The sequence below is a fragment of the Hyla sarda genome, chromosome 1, assembly GCF_029499605.1.
Source record: "Hyla sarda isolate aHylSar1 chromosome 1, aHylSar1.hap1, whole genome shotgun sequence".
Classification (NCBI taxonomy): domain Eukaryota; kingdom Metazoa; phylum Chordata; class Amphibia; order Anura; family Hylidae; genus Hyla; species Hyla sarda.
The window spans coordinates 130,239,753-130,262,253 of record NC_079189.1 but is presented as its reverse complement, the minus strand read 5'-3'; the positions used below and the strand labels follow the sequence as shown (position 1 = coordinate 130,262,253).

Here is a 22,501-nt window from a genome sequence, read left to right as displayed (position 1 = left end):
AGCAGTGAAATATATATATTTCTTAATTATGTAAAGAAATATAACTTTTCTTTTATTGTAAGCATAACTTTTATTGAAAAGTTTTGTTACTTATACAGCATTGCATTAATATTACACCAGTAACTTTTACACTCAACCCTACCCCCTTCTACTGGTCCATTCGCCAATCCGGCACACACAATGGAAATAGCATGTCAGTTATTCCATATTAGGAATATGATGGCTAAATATTGTTTCAAGTTTCCCATATTCTTTCATATTTACTCAAAGCATTCCTTTGTTTATGTAGTTATAACCTGATTAACAAAGTCACGTTATCTGCTATCTCTCTCACAGTAGGTAATTTTGCCTCTACCCAATGTTCCCATAACAGCCTAGAGAACACACCAATGGCATGATGGGAAGTTGAATCTTCAGGAGTACCTGTCTTGAGCTTGATAATTTTTTTAAATCCTTCCAATTACCCCCCCCCCCCCCCCCCCACCCATGATGGCAAATCACCACCTGCCTTTAGTTTTATTCATTTTTTTTAGTTTTCTACCATGATATTGTTCTGTATCTTCTGCTAACTTTCATTGAGATCCACAGAACTTCAACAACAGATCTAATTTGCGTACCCAAATTTTCGAGACGTCTTATCTGCAAATACGGTAAAAGACTTCCTGAGGGACACACACTTTTCTTTCTTTAAAGTGTGCCCGTCGTTAGACAAAACTAGCGCTAAGGACAAGCAGGGCTCTGTACACTGTGGACAAGCAGGGCTCTGCGCGCTGAGGACAGGCAGGGCTCTGCGCGCTGAGGACAGGCAGGGCTCTGCGCGCTGAGGACAGGCAGGGCTCTGCGCGCTGAGGACAGGCAGGGCTCTGCGCGCTGAGGACAGGCAGGGCTCTGCGCGCTGAGGACAGGCAGGGCTCTGCGCGCTGAGGACAGGCAGGGCTCTGCGCGCTGAGGACAGGCAGGGCTCTGCGCGCTGAGGACAGGCAGGGCTCTGCGCGCTGAGGACAGGCAGGGCTCTGCGCGCTGAGGACAGGCAGGGCTCTGCGCGCTGAGGACAGGCAGGGCTCTGCGCGCTGAGGACAGGCAGGGCTCTGCGCGCTGAGGACAGGCAGGGCTCTGCGCGCTGAGGACAGGCAGGGCTCTGCGCGCTGAGGACAGGCAGGGCTCTGCGCGCTGAGGACAGGCAGGGCTCTGCGCGCTGAGGACAGGCAGGGCTCTGCGCGCTGAGGACAGGCAGGGCTCTGCGCGCTGAGGACAGGCAGGGCTCTGCGCGCTGAGGACAGGCAGGGCGCTGCGCGCTGAGGACAGGCAGGGCGCTGCGCGCTGAGGACAGGCAGGGCGCTGCGCGCTGAGGACAGGCAGGGCTCTGCGCGCTGAGGACAGGCAGGGCTCTGCGCGCTGAGGACAGGCAGGGCTCTGCGCGCTGAGGACAGGCAGGGCTCTGCGCGCTGAGGACAGGCAGAGCTCTGCGCGCTGAGGACAGGCAGGGCTCTGCGCGCTGAGGACAGGCAGGGCTCTGCGCGCTGAGGACAGGCAGGGCTCTGCGCGGTGAGGGCAAGCAGGGCTCTGCGCGTTGAGGGCAAGCAGGGCTCCCTGTACTCAGGACAAGCAGGATTCTGTGCAGTGAGGCTCTATAACACGCTCCCTGCTCACACAGCAGGATGATTGACAAGACAGGAGCCTGCACAGGGCCCTGCTTGTCCTGCCCTCACTTCCTGTATTTGGTCTTCTCAAAGAGACACACAGGCAATAGCTGCAGAGACAGCATTTTTCCCCCCAAAAATATAAAAAATTTACTTTTTTTGTATTTTGCTACACTATAGCCTTAAGTTCAATGTTTTGTTAATCTGAATTTTATGTGATCTGTCCGAACACAATAGTCTAAGTTGGTGAAGGGAAATGAGACATATATATAAATAAAACGTATGTACGTGCGTATGTATTCACCCCCGTTGTTAGGAAGCCCATAAAAAGCTCTGGTGCACCCAATTACCTTCAGAAATCACATAATTAGTGAATTGATGTCCACCTGTGTGCAATCTAAGTGTCACATGATCTGTCATGTGAAATGCCCCAGAGGCTTCAACACCTAAACAAGAGGCTTCAGTAACCAAACACTGTCATGAAGACCAAGGAACCCTCCAAACAAGTAAGGGACAATGTTGTTGAGAAGTACAAGTCAGGGTAGGTTATAAAAAAATAAAAAAAATCCAAATCTTTGATGATCCCCTGGAGCACCATCAAATCTAGCATAACCAAATAGAAAGAGTATAGCACAACAGCAAACCTGCCAAGAGACGACCGTCCACCAAAACTCACGGACCGGGCAAGGAGAGCATTAATCAGAGAGGCAGCACAGGTACCTGAGGTAACCCTCGAGGAGCTGTAGAGTTCCACAGCAGAGACTGGAGTATCTGTACATAGGACGACAAGAAGCCGTACACTCCGTAGAGTTGGGCTTTATGGCAGAGTGGTCAGAAGAAAGCCATTACTTTCAGCTAAAAACAAAAAAGCAGGTTGTGAGTTTGCGAAAAGGCATGGGGAGACTCCCAAAATGTATGGGCGAAGGTGCTCTGCTCTGATGAGACTGAAATTTAACTTTTCTGACATCAAAGAAAACGCTATGTCTGGTGCAAGCCCAACACATCACCCAAAGAACACCATCCATGTTTTTCAGCAGCCGGGACTGGGAAAGATGGATGGTGCTAAATACAGGGATATTCTTGAGCAAAACCTGTACCACTCTGTTCATGATTTGAGGCTAGGACAGAGGTTCACCTTCCAGCAGAACAATGATCCCAAACACACTGCTAAAGCAACACTTGAGTGATTTAAGGGGAAACATGTAAATGTGTTGGAATGGCCTAGTCAAAGCCCAGATCTGTGGTCAGACTTAAAGATTATGGTTTACAAGTGCAAACCATCCAACTTGAAGGAACTGGATCAGTTTTACAAGGAGGAATGGGCAAAAATCCCAGTGGTAAGATGTGGCAAGCTTATAGCGACTTATCCAAAGCGACTTGGAGCGGTGATTGCCGCAAAAGGTAGCTCTACAAAGTATTGACTTTAGGGGGTGAATAGTTATGCACATTGACTTTTTCTGTTATTTTGTCCTATTTGTTGTTTGCTTCACAATAAATAAAATAAAAATATCTTCAAAGTTGTGGATATGTTCTGTAAATTAAATGCTCAAAATCCTCAAACAATCCATGTTAATTCCAGTTTGTGAGGCACCAACATAGGAAAAATTCAAGGGGGTGAATACTTTTGCAAGGCACTGTAATAGTGCTATCTAGTGCTGCACTGAAATGGACAAAAAATGCCCCTTTAGCCGGTAGCCGGAGGGCTTACCTCTGCTTCCCTGGGGTCTGTGGCTTTTCATTTGATGGAGCCTGGCTAAGCAGGCTCAACCAAATGAGCACAGGTCACACAGATCAATGGAGTTCTATGGAACACCATTGATCTGTATGAGGAATCTAATGGTTCCTTCTAAAAGTCTCCTAAAGGGACTAATAAAGTGTTTAAAAAATAATAATAATAATAATAATAAAGTTTAGAAAACACCCAATAACGCCTTCCATATTGAAAGTTTAAATCACCCTCCTTTTCCCATTTACCAAATAAAAAATATGAAAAAAATAAACACATTTGGTATCGCCACGTGCATATTTGTCCCAACTATTAATTTATTATGTTTCTGATCCTGCACTGTGAACGGCGTAACACAAAAAAAAATCTCAAACACAAAAATTGCTGATTTTGGTCACATCACATCCCCAAAAAGTTTTAAAATATAGCAAAAACTATATTTAAAAGGGGTGGGGCAATGTATTTTCGTTTTCAGCCAAGCACAGTCAAAATTTTCGGTTTCGCCCCAAAATTTCCCTTTCGGTGCATCTCTAGTATTATCTACATTGTATGAAAAGTTTTTGTTAACAACATGTACATTTAATGGTTGAAAACGTCTGTAAACATTGTGAGTTAAATGATTGTTTTTATCTCTTCCTTCTCCTATACTCCAAATCCCTCCAGCTTATAAAATTCCTGCATTATAGGATTGTGCCCAATAGGCATAAATGGTGTACATTCCTCCACTACTATAATTTCATATGTTGTGGAAACATGTCAAGAGTTGATTGTTTGGGGTCAGAGTGTTCAGACCCCAACTGATCACTAGAATGAGCTGGGAGAAGAGCATTCTAAGTGAGACAAATACTACGCCCTGAGTCCTTAGGGGGTTAAAGGTGTACTCCAGTGGAAATTTTTTATTTTTTAAATCGACCGGTGCCAGAAAGTTAAACAGATTTGTAAATTACAACAGCAGCAGAAGAAAATGTTCATCGGGGCCTGACGAATCGCTAAGTCGCGATAACGGACAGTCGCCCAGCGGTTGCAGTCCACCCGCACCTGTACATCTCCTCCTCCCTGCCTTTGTATCTTACTTCGGAAAGATGAAATAAAGATCTTTTCTGCACAATATTCCTGGTGTCCGAGGTGAGTGCTGCGATGAACATTTTCTTCTGCTGCTGTTGTGTTTGAACTTCACCTGCCATCATGTAGCACCACAGACACTTGTTGCATATAATTTGGGCTTCGGGTCTCCTGCCTGTCAGCAGGAGACACACTGCGCGATACAGTGGATCATTAACAGTGCCAGGACACCTTCCTCTACACAATATTTTAGATTTGTAAATTACTTCTATTAAAAAATCTTTATCCTTCCAGTATGCTACAGAGGAAATTCTTTGCTTTTTGAATATCTTTTTTGTCTTGTCCACAGTGCTCTCTGCTGACACCTCTGTCCCTGCCAGGAACTGTCCAGAGCAGCATAGGTTTGCAATGGGGATTCCTGATACAGGTGTCAGGTTTCAGCAGAGAGCACTGTGGACAAGACAAAAAAGAAATTCAAAAAGAAAAGAATTTCCTCTAGCATACAGCTGCTAATAAGTACTGGAAGGATAAAGATTTTTTAATAGAATTAATTTACAAATCTTTTTACCTTTCTGGCACCAGTTGATTTGAAAACGGACACAACCAATTATATTTGTTTTCCTTTTTTTACTCCTATCCTTCTAAAATCCATAACTCATTTATATTTCCATTTACAGACCCATATGAGGGCTTGTTTTTTGCGTGGTCAGTTGTACATTGTAATGTATGGTAACCCCCCCCCCAAAAAAAAAATTGTGTAAGGAAATGTAACCTGTTGGGGACGAAGGGCGTATCCATACGCCCATGGGAATTTCGGTCCCCGCCGCGTGCCGGGCAGGGACCGGACCGGGGTGACTGCTGATATCAATCAGCAGGCACCCCGCGCAAATGCCTAGGGGGGGTCATCAGACCCCCCCCCATGTCGGCGATTGGCGCAAATCGCAAGTGAATTCACACTTGCGATTTGCTCCGATTCCAGGTCATTACGGGTCTATGGTGACCCGGAATATAAGGGGGATCGCGGTTGTCTAAGACACCCACGATCCCCCTGAAGCGATAGGAGTGAGGTGGCAGGGGTGCCACCCCTCCTATTCGGCAGGCGGCAGAAGAGGACGGCTCCCTGGATCTGACAGAAGCCGGTAAGTTGCCTAGCAACATCTGGGGGGTTACAGTCTGAGACCATTATACAGCTACAACTCCCAGCATGCCCAGACAGCTGTTTGGCATGCTGGAATATGTAGTTTTGCAACAGCTGGAGGACTGCAGTTTGAGACCACTATACAGTGGTCTCTAAACTGTTTCCCTCCAGATCTTGCAAAACTACAACTCCTAGCTTGCCCAAACAGCTCTTTGCTGTCTGAGCATGCTGGGATTTGTAGTTTTGCAATATCTGGAGGGTCACAGTTTGGAGATCACTGGGCAGTGGTCTATAAACTGTAGCCCTCCAGATGTTGCAAAACTGCAAATCCCAGCATGCCCAAACAGCAAACAGCTGTCTCTGCATGCTGGGAGTTGTAGTTGCGTACCTCCAGCTATTGCATAACTACATCTCCCAGCATGCCCTTCAGCGATCAGTACATGCTGGGAGTTGTAGTTTTGCAAGAGCTGGAGGCACACTTGTTGGAAAATACTGAGTTAGGTAACAGAACTGAAGGTTTTCCAACCAGTGTGCCTCCAGCTATTGCACAAGTACAACTCCTCAGTCAGTACATGCTGGGAGTTGTAGTTTGAAACAGCTGGAGGTTTGCCCCCCCCCCCCCCATGAGAACATAGAGGGTACATTCACACAGGCAGGTTTACAGTAAGTTTCCTGCTTCAAGGTTTGGGCTGCGGTAAATTTTTCGCCACAGCGCAAACTCCTAGCGGGAAACTCAACGTAACCCGCCAGTGCGAATGTACCCTAAAAACACAACACTACACTAACACATAATAAAGAGTAAAGCACTACATATACACCCCCTTACACTGTGTCCCCCCCCCCCCCCCCCCAATAAAAATGAAAAACGTATCGTGCGGCAGTGTTTCCAAAACGGAGCCTCCAGCTGTTCCAAAACAACTCCCAGCATTTCTGGACAGCCACTGACTGTCCAGGCATGCTGGGAGTTTAGCAACAGCTGGAGGCACCCTGTTTGGGAATCACTGGTGCAGAATACCCCTATGTCCACCCCTATGCAGTCCCTAATTTAGTCCTCAAATGCGCATGGAGCTCTCTCACTTCAGAGCCCTGTCGTATTTCAAGGAAACAGTTTAGGGCCACATATGGGGTATTTCCGTACTCGGGAGAAATTGCACTACAAATTTTGGGGGGCTTTTTCTCCATTTACCCCTTATGAAAAGGAAAAGTTGGGGGCTACACCAGCCTGTTAGTGTAAAAAAAAAAAAAAAATCTTTTTTTTTACACTAACATGCTGGTGGCGCCGCATACTTTTTGTTTTCACAAGCAGTAATAGGAAAAAAAGACCCCCAAAATTAGTAACGCAATTTTGTAACGCAATGTACAGAAATACCCCATATGTGGGCGTAAAATGCTCTGTGGGTGCACAACAAGGCTCAGGAGTGAGAGTGCACCATGTACATTTGAGGCCTAAATTGGTGATTTGCACAGGGGTGGCTGATTTTACAGCGGTTCTGACATAAACGCAAAAACATAAATACCCACATGTGACCCCATTTTGGGAACTACACCCCTCATGTAATGTATTAAGTGGTGCAGTGAGCATTTACGCCCCACAGGTGTCTGACAGATTTTTGAAACAGTGGTCTGTAAAAATGAAAAAGTAAATTTTTCATTTGCACAGCCCACTGTTCCAAAGATCTGTCAAACGCCAGTGGGGTGTAAACACTCACTGCACCCCTTATTAAATTCTGTGAGGGGTGTAGTTTCCAAAATGGGGTCACATATGGGGGGGTCCACTGTTCTGTTCTGGCTTTGTAAACGCACATGGCCCCTGACTACCATTCCAAACGAAAAGCCCTTCCAAAAGCCCTTCTCTTCTGAGCATTGTAGTGCGCCAGCAGAGCATTTTACGTCCTAACATGGGGTATTTCCATACTCAGAAGAGATGGGGTTACAAATTTTGGGGGGCATTTTCTCCCATTACCTTTTGTAAAAATGCTAAATTTGGGGAAAAAACTGCACTTTTGTGAAAAAAAATTTTTTTTTTTCATTTACACATCCGATTTTAATGAAAAGTCGTCAAACACCTGTGAGGTGTTAAGGCTCGCTGGACTCCTTGTTACGTGCCTTGAGGGGTGTAGTTTCCAAAATGGTATGCCATGTGGGAGTTTTTCTGCTGTTCTGGCACCACAGGGGCTTCCTAAAGGTGACATGCCCCCCAAAAACCATTTCTGCAAAATTCACTCTCCAAAATCCCATTGTCGCTCCTTCCCTTCTGAGCGCTCTACTGCGCCCGCCGAACACTTGACATATACATATGAGGTATTTCCTTAATCGAGAGAAATTGGGTTACAAATTTTGGGGGGCTTTTTCTCCTATTACCACTTGTAAAAAATTAAAAAACTGGGTCTACAAGAACATGCGAGTGTAAAAAATGACGATTTTGAATTTTCTCCTTCACTTTGCTGCTATTCCTGTTAAACACCTAAAGGGTTAACAAACTTACTGAATGTCATTTTGGATACTTTGAGGGGTGCAGTTTTTATAATGGGGTCATTTATCGGGTATTTCTAATTGGAAGGCCCTTCAAATCCACTTCAAAACTGAACTGGTCCCTGAAAAATTTCGATTTAGAACATTTTGTGAAAAATTGGAAAATTGCTGCTGAACTTTGAAGCCCTCTGATGTCTTCCAAAAGTAAAAACATGTCAACTTTATGATGCAAATATAAAGTAGACATATTGTATTTGTGAATCAATATATAATTTATTTGGAATGTCTATTTTCCTTACAAGCAGAGAGCTTCAAAGTTAGAAAAAATGCTAAATTTTCAGCTCCCTCTCTGAGATCAGCCCCCACCCTCCTGCTCTGTGAGCAGAGAGGAGGAAAGTGTGTGATTGGCTGAGATCATACACATCTCCCAGTTCTCCGCACTAAAGGGAACATGACTTATCAGTGCAGAACAGAAACCACATGGTCTGTCTCTCTCAGGAGGGTGGGGGCTGCTTTCAGAGAGAGATTTGGACAAAGACAATGTGGATGGCTGGAGGATGTAATTGCCTCACTTAATGCATGTAACTGACAACCAAAGTAGGAAAACTGCTATGTATAGCTAATGAATGATATTTAGTCATTTATAGGTTGATGAGAGGGCAAGGATGGGCTATGGGTTTAGGTCCCAGAGTACCCCTTTAAATAATATCTGGTTTATGCACAGGCCATTAAAAAGATGAAGTGTCCAACTAATGATAAGTTACAGACTAGGAAAATATGTCTATAGATAGCTTTAGCAACATATGCCTAACACATTCCTTAGAGTTTTAGTCACGTCGGAAATTATTTTACATAAAACTACCTATCTATATATTTTTTTTCTTATTTTCCTTAGCACATTGATCATGGAGGGGAAGGGATTTATAACAATGGATCTATTATTTTTTTTTTTTTTTTGTTGGTTTGATCTAACGATCCAAAGTCAGACTGGCTTAGTAAAGCGGAAAATTTGTAATTGTTCTGCTTGCATAAGAAAATATTTCTCATCCTTGTTGTGCTGTGTGATGGCGCACACATTATTTGTCACAATGGCTCATAGTACATTTCTATGCATTCTCCCTCTTTTTAGCTAAATCCTAATGTTATAGTATTATCTTTCTGACTGATAACTATCCAGATTATTTTCCATCTGTTTTTTTATTTTTGTATTCATTTTTTGGCAATTCTAGTTTGTGCACATGGAGTACAATTGTTACACAGCATATGTGCAGCCGTTTAACGATATTCTTGTTTTGCCATTTCTCAGGTCAGACTGTCCTTTCTATTGTTTGTATAATTTTGGTTTTGCAATCTGTGCTAATAACCCTTTGTAGTATATGCATTTTAATTGAAATGTGTCCTATGAAGACTAGTTCATAAATCTGTAGAATAAGAACTTGATAAATGGACAATGAAATAAAAAAAAGGCATAAATCAGTGTCCGTAAACACAACATCCTATACTTTGCCATTACATTCAGCAGGCAACCAAAGTGGTGTAGTTCACCACTGAGAAGTCTATTTTTATTGCTATACAGTATATTTAATTACCGAACTTAAAGGGGTACTACCGTGCTGACAACTTATCCCCGATCTAAAGGATAGGGGATAAGTTGCCTGATCGCACGGGGTCCCGCCGCTGGGGACCCCCGCTATCTCGCACACAGCACCCCGCTCTCATCAGGCCCCGGGGCGAACATCCCTCCCGGTCTGATGACGGGGCCAGTGATCGTGACGTCACAGCTCCGCCCCCCCCCCCCTCCCCCTGTGACGTCACGCTCTGCCCCCTCAATGCAAGTCTATGGCAGGGGCGAGACCGCTGTCCCGCCCCTTGCCATAGACCTACATTGAGGGGGCGGAGCGTGATGTCACATGGGGGCGGAGCCGTGACATCACGATACTCCGGCCACGTGATCGGCAGTCCTCAGACCCGGAGCAATGTTCGCTCCGGGGCCTGATGAGAGCGGGGTGCTGTGTGCGAGATCGCGGGGGTCCCCAGCGGCGGGACCCCGTGCGATCGGGCAACTTATCCCCTATCCTTTAGATAGGGGATAAGTTGTCAGCACGGTAGTACCCCTTTAAATTCATATGTATTAATACAAAAATCAGTTTTATATTAAATGGGCATTGTCAGATCTAAAAACCTTTTTATATGTTGTTACTAATGAAAATGTAAAGATCTTTTGTAATATGGTTGTTTTAATATTTAATAAAGAAAATGGCACCTGACAATCCCACCACTAGGGATCTCCGTAACTACTGGGATACTAACCAGTCCTGCAGCTGCATCAGCCTGTCCATGAGTCATGGACAAGAGATAACTCATGGACAAGGTTGTAGACACCCCAATCACCTCCCACCACCACTAGGGAAGGACACGCTCCCTTCCCCTGAGAGGATTTCTAACACTGTGAGCTAATGAAAAGAGGTATTTTATAATAAATATAGGTGACATAGGCATAATAATTACCGTATTTATCGGGGTATATCACGCACCGGCCTATAACACGCACCCTCATTTTACCAAGGATATTTGGGTAAAAAAAGTTTTTTACCCAAATATCCTTGGTAAAATGAGGGTGCGTGTGTTTGCATGCGTATACCCCGATACACCCCCAGGAAAGGCAGGGGGAGAGAGGCCCTCGCTGCATGCTTCTCTCCCCCTGCCTTTCCTGGGGTCTAGAGCCCTGCTGCTGCCGCTTCTCTCCCGCTGGCTATCTGCGCCACTGCCTGTTCTCTTACCCTGACTATCGGTGCCGGCGCCCCATTGCCGGCGCCGATAGCCAGGGGAAGAGAAGCGGCAATGGGGCAGCGGCGCCGATAGCCAGGGGGAGAGAAGGGGCAACGGCACCCATTGCCGGCGCCGCTGCCCTGTTGCCTCCCCCATCCCCGATTGTATAATTACCTGTTGCCGGGGTTGGGTCCGCACTGCTTCAGGCCTCCGGTGTGCGTCCCCTGCGTCGTTGCTATGCACTGCACGGCGCGGCGCAATGATGAGTGACATCATTGTGCCGCGCCATGCAGTGCATAGCAACGACGCATGGGACGCACACCGGAGGCCTAAAGCAGCGCGGACCCGACCCCGGCAACAGGTAATTATACAACCGGGGAAGGGGGAGGCAACGGGGCAGCAGAGCCGGCAATGGGTGCTGCTGCCCCTTCTCTCCCCCTGTCTGTCGGCGCCGCTGCCCCATTGCCGGCGCCGCTTCTCTCCCCCTGGCTATCGGCGCCGGCAATGGGGCAGCGGCACCGATAGTCAGGGGGAGAGAACGGGCAGCGGCACCGATAGCCAGGGGGAGAGTAGGGCCGGCAGCAGGGCTCTAGACCCCAGGACAGGCAGGGGCAGAGAAGCCGGCAGCGACGGCAGGTCTCTGCACCTGCAAAGCCGCTGCAGTTCATTGATTTAAAGCGCCCGCTTTAAATCATTGAACTGCAGCGGCTTATCGGCGTATAACACGCAGGTAGACTTTAGGCTAAAAAATTTAGCCTAAAAAGTGCACGTTATACGCCGATAAATACGGTAGATGTACGTAGTCAGGAGTAGGGCCTGAGTAACATTATTTATTTTTTGTGAGATCTGCCAGGTACACTTCAATTTATATTTCATATTATAACAGTGTCCAGGTTATGTTAAGCTTTTTATGTTACACGTTTTTTTGTTAATAACAGTCCTACAGTTGTTGCAATAAATATCTCTGAACTAGAGACCTTATTACTTTATAGATAAATCCATACCTTTTCACTCTGTAAAGCACAAAACACATTCTGCTTTAGTTTAATGGAATTCCACCCAGTGTGTGAGCGTAGAAAGAAAATGACTCACAAAATATGTTATCCAATCCTGACCTTTCATGAAGTCTTGTTAATGTAGTCATCCATCTGCTTTCAGCTAAAAAAGCCAATATAACCCAGAAGAGAATCTTTAATGTAAGCTCTCGTCTACAAAATCTCACTTCAGGGATCTCGCTTAGATGCTTTGTTTTGTTTCTCAGCTCATTTGCTGACGCTGTACAATAAGTTGTCTGTGATTTAAAAGAAAAAAAATGTCTCGCATTGAATATATTTTAAAATGATGAAAAATACTATTATTTCATAAAGCATTGGGCATATAGAAATGTTATTTGCTCTTAATACTGAATACTTAGTTAAATTAGAGGGGCAAAGGTTTAAAAGTAATATTGGGAAGTATTACTTTACTGAGAGAGTAGTGGATGCATGGAATAGCCTTCCTGCAGAAGTGGTCGCTGCAAATACAGTGAAGGAGTTTAAACATGCATGGGATAAGCATAAGGCGATCCTTCATATAAGATAGGGCCAGGGACTATTCATAGGATTCAGATTATTGGGCAGACTAGATGGGCCAAATGGTTCTTATCTGCTGACACAGTCTATGTTTCTGACTTATATATGAGCAGTATTAAGGACATATTGTATACAGTGATCCCTCAACATACAATAGTTTCAACATACAATGTTTTTTTCTGGACCATCGTAACTTGAAACCAGACTCAACATACAATGCTACAAACAGTCCAGATCTGTGAAACGTGTCACGGCTGGAGGATTTGACCAATCAGAATGGGCTTTTTACTGGTAAATCGCCTCTATTACTGAAGTGCAAGCATGGACTGGCTGTCTGGTAGCGCCCCCTACAGTACAGGGAGGAACTAACAGTTCTGTACTACTCCTTACATGTGCCAGGGTTAGCTGCTCTTTTGGACACCAAGGAAGGGCGGCTCCATTTGGGACACTGTGTGTGTACTGTATAGGACCCTGAAGAAGCTCCTGTCCTCTACATAAACCATTGTTTCCCAACCAGGGTGCCTCCAGCTGTTGCAAAACTACAACTCCCAGCATGCCCGGACAGCCAACGGCTGTCCGGGCATGCAGGGAGTTGTAGTTTTGCAACAGCTGGAGGTACCCTGGTTAGGAAACACTGACCTAGACTGTGATTACAGCTTCCAGCAGATCTTTCTTACTTTTATATGTAAGGATTTGCTTTATCTATATTAGTTATCTACTTATTTTTCTTTAATTCCCACCTTTTCCTATTTTTGGATGACATTTTGGGGGCTTCAGAACCAATTACCAGGTTTCCATAGAGTTATGGGCTCAACATACAATGGCTTCAACATACAATGGCCATCCTGGAACCAATTAATATTGTAACTTGAGGGACCACTGTAATTGATTATAAGTGTTAGACGATATTCAGATCTAAATAATGCCCCTAATTGAAATCCTGCCACATATATTCATTTTATTTATCCAACAAACCATAAAAAAGATAAAAAATTTTGTGTGATACCCTTGTTCTAACATTGTAATCTTTTATGCCTTCAGGATTGAAGGTAATCTCTGCATGCTTTCCCCTCGCTTGCTCTACTAGACTAAAACATGGTTTACAATCTTAGTAGCACCGGCACTTTTCCTCCTTGCCTTTCATATTTTGTTTTGACTTCTTAGACCTGTGTTGTATTGGAAAGCAGTCACCACTAAAAGTAAAAATAAGAATTTATTTCATGCAGATTTTAGACATTAACAAGTCTGGAAATATTCCATTTATCACACAAAAAAAAAACGGCGCACCCACTAAATTTAGCAGCTTTGCTGTATAGACTAAAAATGGTTTAGAAGATAGGCAGAGTCTATTAGTGGTCTAAACGTAAAATGAAACGGTCATCTAGCAAAGGCTTGTGAAGCTGTACATACATAGGCCCTCATTTACTATTGCAAACCCGACATGTTTTGTCGGGTTGTGCGCCAGATTTTGTTGCATTGCGCCAGAAAAAGGGGGCGTGGCTGCCGGGAAAAGGGGTGTGGTCTCCAAAAAAGGGCATGTTCCCAACATTTTCACACACAAAAAAAAAAAAAAACTACATATTTACTAAGGTTTCCACAGAAAATGTGGCGGATTTGAGCTGAGGAAAACCCTACAGATCAGAGCATGTGTAAAAAAAAAAGCAAAGTGTAGGGAAAAGTGCAAAATGTAGGGAAACCTTAGTAAATACGGTGGAAAATAAATTGTAGGGAATTAGAACGCACTAAGAAACCTACACAACACTCTTAGTAAATAAGGGCCAGTGTGTTATGTTTTCACAAGCCTACTCTAGGCATACTTGTACAGATAAATTAGGCTTCTGTATGTGTACAAATAACTGCTTTATAATTCTTTCAGGAGTCTGGCCAACAGTCGGAGTGGCGGGGCCGCACCATCTCTCTCTGGCTACGTCACACAGTTGATTGACATACCTGCCTGTGGCGGCTCTGAGTAGTTCTGCTGCGCACATGGCAACTGCACAATATAAGAAGAGAGGCGGTGTGGCTCCGGACCAGACGGGAGCCGGGACCCTTTTTTACTTAATTTGAAGTATACAGAAGCCTAACTTATCCATACAGGTATGTCTAGAATAGGCTTGTGAATACCTAGTGCTGTCTGCGCAGCTTCACAAGCCTATTTTAAGTGACAGCTTTGGGCTTTGACTGGGCCATTTTAGGAGATTAACGTGCTCCTATCTAAACCATTTGATTGTAGCTTGTATGTTTAGGGTCATGGGGGGAAGTTAGCTAAACCTGTATAGAGGAATAGTGGTGCAGTTGCCCCACCCCCTTTGGCTTGGATGACTGCTCACATCACCGCTCTGCCCCGTCTGCTTAGGGAGTAGAGTAATGACGCGAACAGTCATTAAAGCTGTCAGGGCGGGGCCACAGCCCCAGCAAACGGAGCTGGTAAGTGTAAGTCCCCGCCCAGGGGAATACTTGCCAGGCGGCCGGGACTTTATAACTTAATATCTTCACCATCTCTGGGGGCACAAATGTCCCCCGGGGATGGTGAGGATAATGATTTTAACATATATAACGCATTGCCAAGCGTTATATATGCTAAAATATGCTGATTGGTTCCCTTTAAAACTGCTCCCAAATCCTTTTATAATTTTCTTTTTAATTGCTTTTCTGCACATAGCTGAAGTAGATGCTGCAAATAATTCCTCTGGTTGCAAAGAAATGTTTTTATCAGGTTATTTTAAAACTTTCTTGAATCAATTAAAAAAAGCTGTCACAAAAGTTAGCATATCCTTTAAATTTTATGATATTCCTTTTCTAGATGAGTTTTTTATTTTCTCTGTTTTAAGGCATTATTGTTATAGGATATTGCATAAACAACTTAGAATCTTTTTTCTCATCACTTGGCTGTGTAAATGGAAAAAGCGTCACCATAGTGATTGCTGGTCGATAGGACTATGAGATATTCATTTTATAATTTCCACTGTGTGTATTCTGGCTTAGAAACTGATTTAGTGAGGTAATGCTGTGAATGTAATGATAGATTTTTGTTGTATGAAAACTAAGAGATTACATTTTTGTTAAAGGGGGGGGGGGGTGCAGTTAGCAACCCCTAAAATGGGCTTTGCATATCTTTGTATAGCTTAAAAGAAAAATTATGTAAGGACTAAAACTGATATGTTTTCTTTAACAAACACTGCTGCATAAAACTGTATTTGGCTTTGCTATTTTTCAGAGATACCAGACATTGCGAATACAAAACACTTGAAAACCTTTAGGTAAGTTTCTCCTTGATACCTTGGAACAAACGCTTCCTCTTGGATAAGATTATGCTATCATAAACAGGAGATAAGTGTCAGTTATGGATCTCCTGGAAAGAGAAACAAAATGGTAAACTAGAAAATTGCACAAAACTGTTGAGAAAAATAATACATTGTCAAGTAATGCATTTAATGTATTATGTAAATTGTCAAGTAATGTATTTAAAGGGGTACTCCGCCCCTAGACCTCTTATCCAAGGAGAGGGGATAAGATGTCTGAGAGTTTGCTCCTTGCCTGATGACTCACAATTCAGGGGCCAGCAGTTTGTGCAATTACGGCCCCGCCCCCCTTGTGATACCATGCCCGCTCCCATAGACTTAATGCAAGTGACATATTTTGGTGTCACAACAGTTGAGTGCGGTCCGCAGCTCTTCTAACTGCTCTTGCTTTAACGACTTAAACTAGTGGTGTAGCGATTTTTTTTTTTGTCTGTTCGTTTTTCTTTTTATAAATGATCCCATTGTGCCCGGGCTGAAAAAAGGGGAAAAAAACAAAAAAAACTTTCACCTTCCATCACCGTCCCCCCTACACTAGGCCCCCCCGTTGTGCCGATATAGAACTTTTCGGTCCTGGTCTTCTTCCTGCTTCCAGGTGCACAGAACGTCACATTGCGATCAGTGTATCGCCGGCCGCATCAATGTCCCACCTCGGCCGGTGATATGTTGAGCACAGTGTCATGTAACCGGCCAGGGCAGCAGTGTGCTCAGCCTGTCACTGGCCGAGGCGGGACATCGCTGCGGCCAGCGATATGCTGACCGCAGTGTGATGTTCAGTGCACGGAGACGCAGAAAGTAGACTGGGACAGAAGAGCTATATCGGCACAACGAAAGGGGAGTTAGTTTATTTTTTTTCCTTTTTGCAGCCCGGGCACAATGGGATTATAACAAAAACACTACAGTACTCCTTTAACCCATCCAGGACAAAGGGCATACAGGTACGCCCTTGTGTCCTGGTACTTAAGGACCAAGGGTATACCTGTACGCCCTTGTCCCATTACCAGGGTTTAAACCATTCTCTCAAGCGGAGAACGCTTTAAACCCAGTGGGTCCTGATTGCTATGAGCATCCAGGACCCACGGTTAATGCCGACACTGCCAGTCTGGCCGATGCCCGGCATTAACCCTTTAGACGCTGCAATCAAAGTTGATTGCACCGTTTAAAATGGTTAACGGTGCCAATAAGCTCAGTGGAGATGATCAGGACATCCGCGGTGACATCGCGGGTCTCGATCAGCTGAGTGGACGGCGAGAGGGCCGTTACCTGCCTCCTCGCGTCCTTTCGGTCTTTTGCTGCTCCCAGCCAGCCATGCAGGCTGGAGCAGCAGAGCACCAATAACACATGCTATGGCATTGCATTGAACAGTGCGTACAATCAAAAGACTGCATGGTATAGCCCCCTATAGGGACTTAAAAAAAGTTTAAGGGTGGCTCCCACCATCCTATTTTTTTTTTTTTCGATCCCTGCCTATTGCCAATCTATCCCTAACCCCCTCCCTGCTTTTAATTTTTATGTTACTATATTAAAAATAACTTTTTTTCTGCCTGGTAGTGTGCTCACCACCAGGCAGACTTCCCAGCAGGCACCACGTCACTGATGCCTGCTGGGGGGACTTCTGCCCTTAGTTCATGTACACAGGGTGCCTCCAGCTGTTTCACCACTACAACTCCCAGCTTGCCCTGACATCTATTGGCTGTCAGGGCATGCTAGGAGTTGTAGTATTGAAACAGCTGGAGGCACCCTGTGTAGATAAACTATTAGTTAGTTACAAGCGGCGCTACAGCGCTAGCCCGTTCCCTCCGTCAAATCCCCCCCCGCGCGCCATACCCCGTTCCCTCCATCACAACCCCCCCCCCCGCATACCTCGTTCCCTCCATCACAACCCCCCCCTCCCGCATACCCTGTTCCCTCATTACACTTACAGTTACTGCAGAGTCCAGCAGTGGGCGTGCAGGGACAGCAGCGGCGACGAGGCGGCGGTGATGTGCTGGAGGAGTGGCCTCCCAGCCAGTGGCCGGGGAGCCAATGCGCTCGCTCCCGCCTGTCTGATTGACAGGCAGGGAGCGAGTGCAGCCTAACTGAAAAAGGACTGATTGCCAGACCAAAATCAGTCCTTTTTCAGGCGTGACATCACGCCAGGCTGCAGCCGGCCACTAGGAGGGTGACCCCTAGTGGCCAGTTTTTAAATGTAAATTAAACCATTTTAATGAAAACATACATAAGTACTACAACATATCAAAAAATAAAGTTGGTGACAGTGCCCATTTAATAAAAGTTAATTAAACCCTTTCTTAATAAAAGTTTGAATCATCCCCTTATTCACATTTTTTAAATAAAATAATGTAATCAATAATAAACATAATCTTATGTGGTATCACTGCCAGCGTAAATGTCCGAACTATTAAAATATAAGGGTAGTTAATCTGCACGGTCGATGGCTTACATGTAAAAAAAAAAGTCCAAAACTGTGCATCTTTGATCCCTTCATATACCATAAAAACTATAATAAAAAAAAAGCAATCAGAAAGTCCCATCAAAATAAAAATGGTACTGATAAAAACTGCAAATCAAAAAATGAGCACTTATATAGCCCCGTATAGGGGTCAGAAGATGACAATTTTAAACATACTAATTTTGGTGCATTTTTTTTTTGTAGTAAAATAAAATAAAACCTATATAAATTGGGTATCCTTGTGACTGTACAGAATAAAGATATTGGCCCTCAGTGGAGTGGAGTGTAGGTTTCTTTGTGGGTTTTAATTCCCTACAATTTATTTTCCACGGTATTTACTAAGGTTTCCCTACATTTTCCACTTTCCCTACACTTTGCTTTTTTTACACATGCTCTGATCTGTAGGGTTTTCCTCAGCTCAAATCCACCACTTTTTATGTGGAAACCTTAGTAAATATGTTGGGTTTTTGTGAAAATGTCGGGAACACACCCCTTTTTGGAGACCACGCCCCTTTCCCCAGCGGTCACATCCCTTTTTCGGGTTTTTGTAGCAAAATGCAGAGTTAGTTGGGGTTTTTTCAATGCTGGCGCAAAATCTAGCGCAAAATCTGGCGCAGACAGAATTTCTGGCACAATGCGACAGAATCTGGCGCACAACCCGACAATACATGTCGGGTTTGCAATAGTAAATGAGGGCCTCTGTGTAATTTTTACCGGAAATTGCACTGTGTAGAAATGTAAGCCCCCAAAAGTTACAACATAGCAAAACCGAAAATTAAAAAAAAAATCTGCTATGTTATGAAATGATTGATGTCATTACAAAGTACAATTGGTGATGCAAAAAGCAAGCCCTCATATGAGTCTACAAAGATGAAGAAAACACGATGGCACTCGCCACTGTGGAAAGCTGTGTAGTTTATTCAAGCATCGGCAGGTTACAGCATCGGGGAGAGGGATGCCAGGAGAGCTATAGCTATTTTGTGCGCTGGGCACACTTCTTCAGGCCACTCCTCCACTGTTGTCAGTGGAGGTATAAATACACCTGCACATGACGTCAGTGGGCGTATGTAGGTAACCATGCACCTGTCCAATAATATCCTTATGTGAATTATGTGAAATCCTTATGCACAATAATAAAAAATGGTTAAAAACATACAAAACCACAATGAATTCAGACTGATATATTAGATCCGTTATATAAAAATGCTTAAATCCACCTTGTCGTTCATCCCGTCCGGGCCCTGCGCACGCATGCGCAGAATCCAGCTGGCCTCTTTCTGCAGCAGACACTTTCTCCTATCTCCCCTGACAACAGAATGAATCTTCTCAACGCCAAAGAATTTTAACACAGAGGTATTTCCTCCTTGCTCTTTATTAACGTGTTCTATTAATCTTGGGCATCCTTTCAATGTTTTAATAGATCTCATGTGTTCACGGAATAGAGTGTGCATAGACCGTATAGTGCTTCCTATATAGAAGCGGCCACTTACACACTCAATTGCTTAGATTACATGATCTGTGCGACAGGTGATCAGTTCTTTAACTACCACCTCTTGTCCTTCAATTGTATAGTTTTTGCCTTTTTTTTAGAAAAGGACACCAATTACAGCTACCACAACAATGATTACCTGCTGGGGCTGTACTCCCCAGCCAGTCGATGCCTTTATTTTTATTTGACATAAACCCACTTTTTGTAAGTAAGTTGCCTAAATTCTGTACTTTTCTGAAGGCTATGACTGGTTTCTCTCTTGTTGCTTCTGTCAATAGAGGGTCTCTCTGGAGGAGAGACCAGTTGTCATTTATGGCTTTCCTGATAGTGTTCGACATCGGACTGAAATGGAACACAAAAGAGAATTGATTCGAACTGACCTCCTCCTCCACAGAGCCCCCCGTATCATACTGGGGATATCTTCTAGCTCTCTTTTTATTGGCACTGCCTTTTAACAAAAGTTCCCTGTTTTTCTTCGCTGCTTTAACAAATGCTGTATTGATTACTTCTTTTGGGTAACCTCTTAAGGCCAAGCGGTTGGCTAAATCTTTGGCTTGACTAACAAAGGTATCATCCGAGCTGTTAATCCGCCGTAATCGCAAAAATTGTCCATACGGAACAGCTGTCTTTACATGGGTTGGATGATAACTTTGGAAGTGCAAAAGGGCATTCCCTGCAGTCGTTTTCCTGAAACACCTAGTGGTCAATTTGCCATTTTCTGGTCTCATCATAACATCCAAGAATTCCAGCTCCACAATACTGGTTTTATATGTGAACTTTAAATTCATGCTTGTTGATGTGATTGACAAATTATGTGAAGCCCTCACTCAGACCCTGCCATATGATGAATACATCATCAACAAATCTATGATAATTTATGATCAATTTACGGTACAGATTAGACGCGGAAAACACATAATTTTTCTCAAAAACCGCGACAAACAGATTAGCAAGGGTACAGGCCACGGGAGTCCCCATGGCCACCGCGCTAATCTGTTTATACCAAACCTGATCAAATTGGAATGAATTACTGGTCAGGATGAGGGTGAGGGCGTCACAGATAAAGTCAATGCAGGTAGAACTCTTGTTGGAGAGGGCTAAGATGTTACGGATACACTGAATACTGAGGATCTGTGGAATATTGGTGTATAAGCTTTCGATATCGATCATGGCAAGGAGGTACCCCTCCTTCCACGTACAATCTTGAATTCTATTGAGGAAGTCGTTGGTATCTCTTACCAGTGCATCTTTCAGTAAAGGCTGAAGTAGCCAGTCAATATATTTTGATATTGGCTCCATAATAGATCCCACCCCGGACACAATGAGGCGTCCGCGGGGGGGGAATCCAGAGCCTTATGCACTTTTGGCAAGAAATACCAACAGGGGAATTTTGGATGTTTAGGGAACAGTTTGCAAGCTGTTTTATTGCTGATGATTCCTTTTTGACATAGGACCTTAACAGGGTTTGTAATTTAGAACTATATTTAGGTGTGGGGTTACGTTTTAATATTTCATAATTAGCATAGATTTTGTTATGAAATGATTGATGTCATTACAAAGTACAATTGGTGAAGCAAAAAGCAAGCCCTCATATGGGTCTGTAGGTGCAAAATTAAAGACGTTATGATTTTTGGGAAGGAGTACTGATCACTGTATTTGCAAGTGTAAACAGAAAGAAACAGCAGCAGTGAAGGGGTTAGAAGTTGGAGAGAAGTTGTTTGAAGCAACAATGCCCATTATGGCCCTTGTAGGTCTGGTCATTAAGGGATTACTATACGTTTTGAATCCACAATAATAAACCACCAGGGGTGGTAAAAAAAAAAAAAAAAAAAAACTTTGGTTCCCAACCATTTAGAAAAATTATATGTAAAACTATTTACAGAACTTTATGATAAGGGTCCAAAAATTGCACAAAATAATGCAAAAATTAGGAAGAACGCATAGTTTGGTGCACACGCCATGCCCATTGCTGTGCCTCTTCTCTGAAAATAAAAGTGCCTATCAAACATAAAAGTAATTATGAGTGAGCAAAAATTGTAATAGTGATAGAATAAAATAATTGGGCTCAGTTTATTGTGTGCCTCTGGTGCAAAGAAAGTGTTGGACCACTGCTACACCAAAATCATGTTGTATTTTTGTGTGGCAAAAGGGGATCAGAGGGAGAGTGGTATAATGGCACAAAGGGATTAATATGGAGGGGGTGATGATTATCCCCCCTCCATATTAATCCCCTTGTGCCATTATTCCCCTCTCCCTCTGATTCCCTTTTGCCATATCTGATAATAATAGCACAAGGGGATTAAGATGGAGGGGGGAATATTGGCACAAGGGGATTAATCTCTTGTGCCATTATTCCTCCCTCCCTCTGATCTTCTTGCACCATTTCCCCCCCCCCCCCCCCCCCCCTCCATCTTAATCTCCTTGTGCCTTCTTCTGATCCCCTTTTGCCATATCGGTTAATAATGGCACAAGGGGATTAATATGGAGGTTGGGGTTGATTATCCCGCCCCCCCCCCTACCATCTTAATCCCCTTGTGCTATTATTCCCCCTCCATCTTAATCCCCTTGTGCTATCATTCCCCCCCCCCCTCCCTCTTATTCCCTTTTGCCATATCAGATAATAATGGCACAAGGGGATTAAGAGGGAGGGGGAAATAATGGCAAAAGGGGATCAGAGGGAGGGGGAATAATGGCCAAAAGGGGATTAAGTATCACATTAATTTAAAGGTAGGCACATGCCTTTTGTCTGTGGGTACCCCTCGTGTGAAAATTCCGCGCGAGAGGTACCCGTGGACATACTTTCAGCCTTTGGGGTACAGTCGCCAAAAAGATTGAGAACCACTGGTATATATTACGTAATGTAGTTGTCATAAAATAGATTTT

At 44.1% G+C, this 22,501-nt stretch overlaps 1 protein-coding gene across 2 annotated transcripts in view; it reads left to right on the top strand.

Moving 5' to 3' along the window:
* The window catches only part of TMA16 (translation machinery associated 16 homolog), a 107,520-nt gene that overhangs the window by 68,373 nt on the left and 16,646 nt on the right, over positions 1 to 22,501 (top strand). For both annotated transcript variants that reach the window (XM_056561362.1, XM_056561373.1), the window contains exon 6: positions 15,596 to 15,638. In XM_056561362.1, the coding sequence (XP_056417337.1) occupies positions 15,596 to 15,638 (43 nt within the window). The remainder of the gene's footprint in view (positions 1 to 15,595; positions 15,639 to 22,501) is intronic.